Genomic DNA, 7,409 nt, shown 5'->3' on the forward strand with positions numbered 1-7,409 from the left:
AGTTTTGTTATTTTAATAGTGATGATAGCAAAAGAGAAAAGCTTCAAACAATAATAATTGAGAATAAGATAGAGAAGGTAGTTTGTTGATATCTGCAGTACAAAGGAAGGGAAGGAGATGCTTTGGTGTGGTGGTGGGTATGGGAAGGAATTGTGCATTACGCATTTCAAACTGAAAACTGGTTGGGAATAAGCTACCGGAAGAGCCAAGACTTCTGTGATATGACGAGGGGAATACTTGAAGATATGTTTGTTTTTTTTTTTTTATTATTTTTTGCCTTGCTTTAATTGAAGCTGATTCTTCAGAGGAAATTGATCTCTTTCTGCCAGTTGTCAAGAACTGTGTGTTAAATGTGATCAGCTTTGTTTCTGAGGACTGTCAGCAGCTTTAACAATGCCAAATCTGGGAACAGATGAACAAGACCTGAACTTTAGGTGGCACCCTGGGTAACTAAATACATTCAGAAGTCTGAATTTTAGTAGTGAAATGGATTTCAGTGTTGCATCTGTATGACTGCTTTTATCAGAGCAGCCAGAAGCAATAGTGATAATTCTGCAGATGGGATGGTTTATATGATACGTCTTTCATCTTCCACGTCAACATTGTAAAAGTCAAAATTCCATGGCACTAGAGGTAGACTGAGCTAGTACAGATCTTCAGCACAACACTGTGTTTTTTAGGGCTAGCAGTATTTTAAAAATGTGAAACCAAACAATTTGAGTCACAGTGACAGTATTCTTACTGAGATCGATTCAGAACCCAGATACGCCTGCTGTAATGAAATGGCTGTGGAATCCTTAGCTTAAATATCTGTACTCTTGAGGGTTTTGTACCTTTGAAATTGCACGTCAGGTGTTGCCGATTTGCTGACTCACTACAAATCAGAAGTGTGCCATCTTTGGAGTCAGAACTACCCCCCCCCCCCTTATTGCTTCATTCTGCCTTGTTGTATTTTGTTGGTTTTTTTAACAGCACAGAACCTGTAACAGTTCAGGTCTAGATTTTTATACAGTGCAAGCTAAACATTCTGGCTGTTATGATGCCGTTTGTATTTCAGCTTGGTGCTGTCTTGGATAGAACAAATTTTAGAAGGATTCTTCAGGATCTTCAAGTAACATGAATTGCTGACCTTTCTCAACTTGTTTTTTGGTAGTGAAGTTTGTTCATTTTTAAAATGTGGGAATTAATATGGCTTTAAATAGGATCCAGTAATGTGAGGAGGCTAATTCTCTAGCAGTATGAAACATTATGCACCTAAAGATTATACTTTTTCAAAATGAACAGCTGCAATCAATTCACCAGTCTTTGGCAAAATGCAGGCCTATATCTAATGTTTACTTATTTTCTTAAAGCAAGAAAAAAGGATATTTACCAACTTTCATCGCCAGCTGTTCTGTTGGATTGACAAGTGGATTGATCTGACTATGGAAGACATTAGGAGAATGGAGGATGAAACCCAAAAGGAGCTGGAAGCGGTAAGACCTCCTTAAGGCTGATGTTTGTGTGCTGTCTATAGCTATGCCATTTAGACTGCTAGAAATTGAAGCAAATTAAGTTGTGTACACCCCCTTGTGTGCGTCTGGGCAACTGCCAGTGAGCATTATAGCCCCTTTGAAGATTCTCCTATGCAGAACCACGCACTTAAAGCTTCTGCATGCTGTGTTTTGTTAAGTTGGAAGTGGCTATGAGGTAAATATTTCAGATGTCAGTAAATCTGAAATGTCTACATTGCCCATGTCTTTGTTTATGTTATCATACTCATTATATAAAATCCCTTTGAGTGCCTGTTTACACTTGTCAGGTAGAGCTGTCATCTCGTTTTGCTTTGTTTCATTTCTAATCATTGTTAGACATGATTACTTTTTCTCTTCAAACATGTTGTGAAGCAAACTTGTACATGTCACATGACAACAGTTGCGCTCATCCTGATTAGCACAACAAAACTAAATTTTACTTGAGAAAAAAAAAAACAGTAAAATTAACAGGTTTGAGGTGGTATCAATTTTCATGCATTAGGGGCTGTGAGGATCAAATATATTTAGTTTGATCCATCTTTGGACTGAGGTCTAGAAGGAAATCCATCCAATGGGCACTTTCCCAGCTCTTTATTTAAGAGGCAGAGAAACATCATAGGCTAAGCAAGAAGCCTTCTTCTGCAGTCTCTTTCCAGAGCACAACCTTTGGTATGAGCCTTTTTCACTCTAAGTTCTGCTGTCTTTAGGTTCTTTGCAGTCTGTGGAGTTGCAATTATGTTTTCTTCCCATTTTGCCGACTGCTTTATGCCCCAAACCTGTTCAGCTTGTCATTTTGCTTCCATTGTCTTGGTGCTGTTGGGACACAAAGTGCCTTCAGCTACAACTTGCTTTTTTGCATGGTTTAACTCATTTCAGCTGCCAGACATCTTTAAATACTGTCTTATGCTTTTGACCTACTGTTGACAGTGGTTATAAAGTGCATTTTGTGGTTTGAGCCTAACACATCTTTTCTTTTAGTATCAAAACTAGCTGTAACTCTTCCATCCCCACTTGTTGTGCTCTCTCTGTTTGGTCTTTATGAACTATGCGGAGCTATCTTACATTGTGTAGAAACGTTTTGTGTGTTTTGAAGAAGTGCTTCTTCACCATTCTGTGTGTTAATAGGTAGATGGTCTGAACTGGTAAAACCAAACTTTCTTTTCAGATAAGCTGAAGGGATTGTCTGCCTTGGCAGCTTCCAGAATATATTTTGGAAAAGAATGATGTCCATTCACTCTTGCAAACACAGTACTTTCTCACTGGCATTTGGATATTTTTATTACGGAAAGTGTTCTCTCAAATCACATGGATTTCTTCTTTAATTCTGCTTTATGCCAGAATCTATTGTTAGAACCACCTATTCCCAGGTGTCTATGAAGGAGGAAGAGTAACCACTTTCCTCTCTATACCTGATTTTTATCAGAAGGGTTTTCTTTTGCACACCCATAGTTCTTTATTTGGAATGAAACGGACTTCATCCAATTTCTCTGAGAAAGGATAGTGGCAGTGTGAGTATTGCATACAAGGTATGTATTGGAGAGAGTAAGCAGTGTTTGATGCAGCCCTGTGAATGAGAAAGTTTCCCTTTTGTGTCTCTGGATGTTTGTCTTCTGTAAAGCAAGTGTTGTTTCACAATTCTCACTGGTAAGTAATTGTTTTGCAAAAAGCATTTAAAAGAACATTTGCTCCTGTTTTTAGTTGAGCAAAGCCCACTTCACATGTTTCTGAGTGTAACGTTTATCCTTGTTCTTAAATGTCAAACCTACTTGTATACTATTTTTCTTGTTATGCTTAGCAATGCAACTAGCTTATTTCAAGTAGCTCGTCATGTATGACCTTACTTTCAAGAACTTAAGTGTATTACTTTTGAAAAAGTCTATTTTTCATGAGAAAAATGCATTGGTAAGTTACACTAACACAGTGTTTCTATACGTATTATGAAATGTGAGAGAAGTGAAAACCTACTGCTAAAGTATCTTTTTCTTAACTAAATAGAGGTATCTACAAATACCTATAAATGATGCCGTTCCAAGGTTTTTGTGGTGACATGCACCTTTTATTGAAAAATAGCCTAAAGGCAAAAATGTCACTGCAAATACGTGAACATTAATTTTGCCCCAAATAGTTTGGTTGTGATTCATAAGCAGCTACTTCTTTGTGCAAAATAGTAACTTTCATTAAATCCCAGATATACAACAAAACATTTTCTTCTATGGCCTGGACTACTGGGAAGTAAGGACTTTAGTGGTAGGGTACTTAACATGTTGACAAAAATATGTTCATGCTTCCATCTCCACAGATAAATGTTTTTTTGACACTGTTCCATTATGTAGGTTTACAATGCTTAAACAGAAACAACTGCAGAAAGCAAGCCTCCTAATATTGGCAGCATTACATTTCCTTAGAATACATTGCTTTGTTTTGCTGTTCTCTTTTGTCATTAATACCTTTCTTCTTCTTAGTTTAAGCTAATCTTTCTCTTTAGATTCTGTGGGCGTTTCAGTTCCTTTTTGGTCCTGTTCTTCATCTTAAGTCAATTTTTATTGTCAGGGTCCCTGCTTTTGTTACTTTTTTGTTACTCTCTGAATCCTCATCGGTGTTCTTCCAGAGTTTCTCTATCCCAGCCCATTCTTTTCTTGTTTTTGTTTCTTTCTTTCACTTAGAGTTTTATGTATCTGGCTTCTGGAGAGAAGGAGCACCTGTGCCTCATTAAATACACATCAGCTAATCTGTGCATAATAGAAGAGCATCTGACCCTGCCAAAGCACTGTGACATATCTCATGTTTGAGTATTTCAAGCAATATCGCTCTGAGCTGAAGCATCATGGCCTGTTAAAAATCTAGGGGGTATCATCTACAGCTGCTGTATGGTTCCCAGGCTTCCCTCACCAAAAAGAAACACTCTGTATTCCCAGTCTCCAAAAAACTTCAGCTGAGGCTGGTCCTGGTTTTGGTCCTGGCCAGGGAAAGTAGTCCTGGCTGCGTAGATCATTACTTCTCTCTTACTAACCACAGTATGATAGGTTCTTTACGTGGTAGCTCACAGTTTTATTTTACGTTTAGATGCGTAAGAAGGGTTCCGTTCGAGGCACATTGGCTGCTGACGTCTAGAGGAGGTCTCTCTGTAGGTTCTGAGGCAAATCAAGCTGTGTAAGTCAACTGCTGGATGGAAAAGGAGAAAAGTGACTAATATATGGATGGGAATTGCTGGCAAAATTATATCTCGACAATGCTTCTGGGCTGTAAGCTCACACCTGTTTGAGAACCTCAATGTGATCAACAGCTGAAGATGACGTTTTGTGTCCAGGGTACATAAGAGACCTTCTCTGTACATGGACACTGATCAATTGCAGGTGCTCAGTCTGGTTGCAGAATGCCTTACACACTGGCAATGTAATCCAGTTCTTTGTGCTCATCTAGTGCAGAAACCCAAAGTGTGTGACCATTGTTACCGCCATGCTGGTACTGAGCTCTGAAGCCTGCAAGTAGTTTTCTGGGCACAAATCAGAAAAGTCAGGATCACACGATATGTGGACTTAATCCACATAATTGAGGGAAACTGTGGGCTGTCATCTTTAAAGCGTGTTAACTTCACAAAATCCAGTTCCATACAGAAATTTAAAAATATTAAATTATATTAAAATTGTTAATGCAGGAAGCAGGGTTTTCAGAGGTTTGCAGACTTCTGAGTATTTGTGTCTATTACTTTAATGTTGGTATTTCCCACTGTGACTGTTTTAATACTGCAGATGGGATCCCCAGCCAAAGCATTTTTTAAATCCTACTGATTGGTGTGAGGTTTCTCAGACTGGAGCTGCTGTCCACCAGTGAGGGGATAGCACCCAAATTAAGATTCCCTAACAAATCTCACATTGCTTTGGTATGATTTGTTCAGTCCTGGTGATGTTTTGACTGCCCTGCCCTATTTTTCTTGGAGGTTAATGAAACTATCTGTTTGGAAATTAATATTCAAATGAACTGCTAATGCTTAATTGTGTGTCTTCTTTCTCCACAGTTACGTAATCAAGGCCAAGTCAGAGGAACAAGTGCTGCCAACGATGAATGATGATGGATTTAACCATCACATGCAGTGTTGATATACAAATGTGTGTGTGGATGCATGATTATTTGTATATAATTATATATACGCACATGCATACTGAAGGGGGTTGTTACAGTGTCTCCAGGGTACTATACCTGTCCTCAGCAAAGATGCAAAGGAAACTGCTTTCATTATGTATACCTGAAGCAAATAAAAATCAACTGAGTAGTGTCATTTAAAGGTTGAATTAACTGCAGAATTATGTTAACTGGTATGTTTCATGAATGTCAATACTGGACCAATTTATTCCTTACATTTTTTTTCCTGTCTTGAGTCACTCTGCTATAACTTGCCCGTATCTCAGTGTAAAGAAACAGATTGAAATAAGTTGATTTCAATTTTGTGTCTTCCCTATGTCGTCATTTTTGGAATAGGAACAATGAATGTATTTATAGCTATTTATTTCTGGATTGTCATTATCCTATAGTCAAATCAGAAAGAAATTTCTATTAGCAGAAATTGGAAGACTTTTACTGTTGAATGAGTTTGACTCAAACTTTACCCATTCTCACTGATTTAAAAAAAAAATAAAAATGTTTTATTGGACTTTTGTACATTCAAATGCTAATGTTTTTTCTTCATTAAAATTGGCAAGATTAAGGAAAAATGGCTGGTGATTTATAAAATACCTGCAATTTGGAATTTTCCGGAAGCTGGCTTTCTAGACAAAGAAACCGACAATATTTTAAGTATATCTTAGGTCATGCAGTGAAAATGGAGGCAGATAGACCTTCTCTAAAGTAATACCGTTAATAAAAATTGCAATTTTCCAGAGTTTCAACTTTGGAAGCTATGCAAATGGTCTTGATTTCACACACATTACACAATGGAATATAATGGTGATTTTAGCTCTTTTCATGTTGAAAATACACTTAAAAAGAGATGTATGCTTTCAGATATTATGAAAGTTTAAATTGTAGCATCTACCGTGTTTATCTGATATTTGTTAGGAGTGGACACACAAAAGAAAAGATGGTGTAATTAAGGTGGTCTGTAGATAACTCTCAAATAGGAAAATGTCTTCAGCATTTTTAAGAAAATATTGAGATAGAGCGTATCATAGGTATATATTGTCAAAATGCTAGATCAGAAAAATTATTTTAGAAACACTAGTTAAGCTCTAATACTGCCTTGTGTCCCCAGAAACCTCGGTAAGGCAATCCTTGCTTAAGCATCCATCTTTATATAATCTCACATACATCCAACTATTCAGAACCTTTTTTTTTCTTAGGCTGCTTACGAAAGGAGTCATCTGATTTCTGCAACCATCAATGATAATATTTGCCTAAACTTGAAGGGTAGCAGGGCCAGGTCTGCCATATGGCTGACCCTGCCAGTGCACGCGTCTGCTGTGAGGGCTGGGCACTGAAGTGCCTGCCAGCAAGTGGACATTTGTACATTTCTTCTGTGCAATTTCACCTTCCTGTCCTTCATACTGCAAAGCTGATGTTTTTTTTGTTTGTTTTCCTTTTTGGATTAGCGATTAAATGGTGCTTGTTCTCTGTACCATCAGGAGGTCAGTTTTGCAAATATATGTACATACACACATGATTTAAAAAGGAGGGCTGTTGCAAACCTGGAAAACTAAGGTCTCAGTTCTCTTTCAATGGTAGAATACAAGTTCCACTGTCATCAAAATGAGTCAAAAATGAGTCATAATGGAAACTGAGGGAAAGGGACCCTACAACTTTCATATCTTTGGACTTGTGAAAATTTGAGAGAATCTTGTAGTGAATGTAAAATGTTGAGTTTACTTTGGCAGACTTTGGTGTGACCTACAGCAAAACAGTCAA

General features: G+C 37.6%; 1 protein-coding gene across 2 annotated transcripts in view; it reads left to right on the forward strand.

Moving 5' to 3' along the window:
• The window catches only part of PITPNB (phosphatidylinositol transfer protein beta), a 29,226-nt gene extending 23,059 nt beyond the window's left edge, over nt 1–6,167 (forward strand). The window contains exons 10-12 of one of the 2 annotated variants that reach the window (XM_032198829.1): nt 1,353–1,475; nt 4,578–4,664; nt 5,530–5,594. In XM_032198829.1, the coding sequence (XP_032054720.1) occupies nt 1,353–1,475; nt 4,578–4,625 (171 nt within the window). In that variant the 3' untranslated portion in view covers nt 4,626–4,664; nt 5,530–5,594. Of the gene's footprint in view, nt 1–1,352; nt 1,476–4,577; nt 4,665–5,529 lie in introns of both variants that reach the window. The other variant, XM_032198828.1, reaches the window with a different exon arrangement.
• Nucleotides 6,168–7,409: the final 1,242 nt, after the last annotated feature.

This window comes from Aythya fuligula, chromosome 17 (genome assembly GCF_009819795.1).
Source record: "Aythya fuligula isolate bAytFul2 chromosome 17, bAytFul2.pri, whole genome shotgun sequence".
In the NCBI taxonomy this organism is placed as follows: domain Eukaryota; kingdom Metazoa; phylum Chordata; class Aves; order Anseriformes; family Anatidae; genus Aythya; species Aythya fuligula.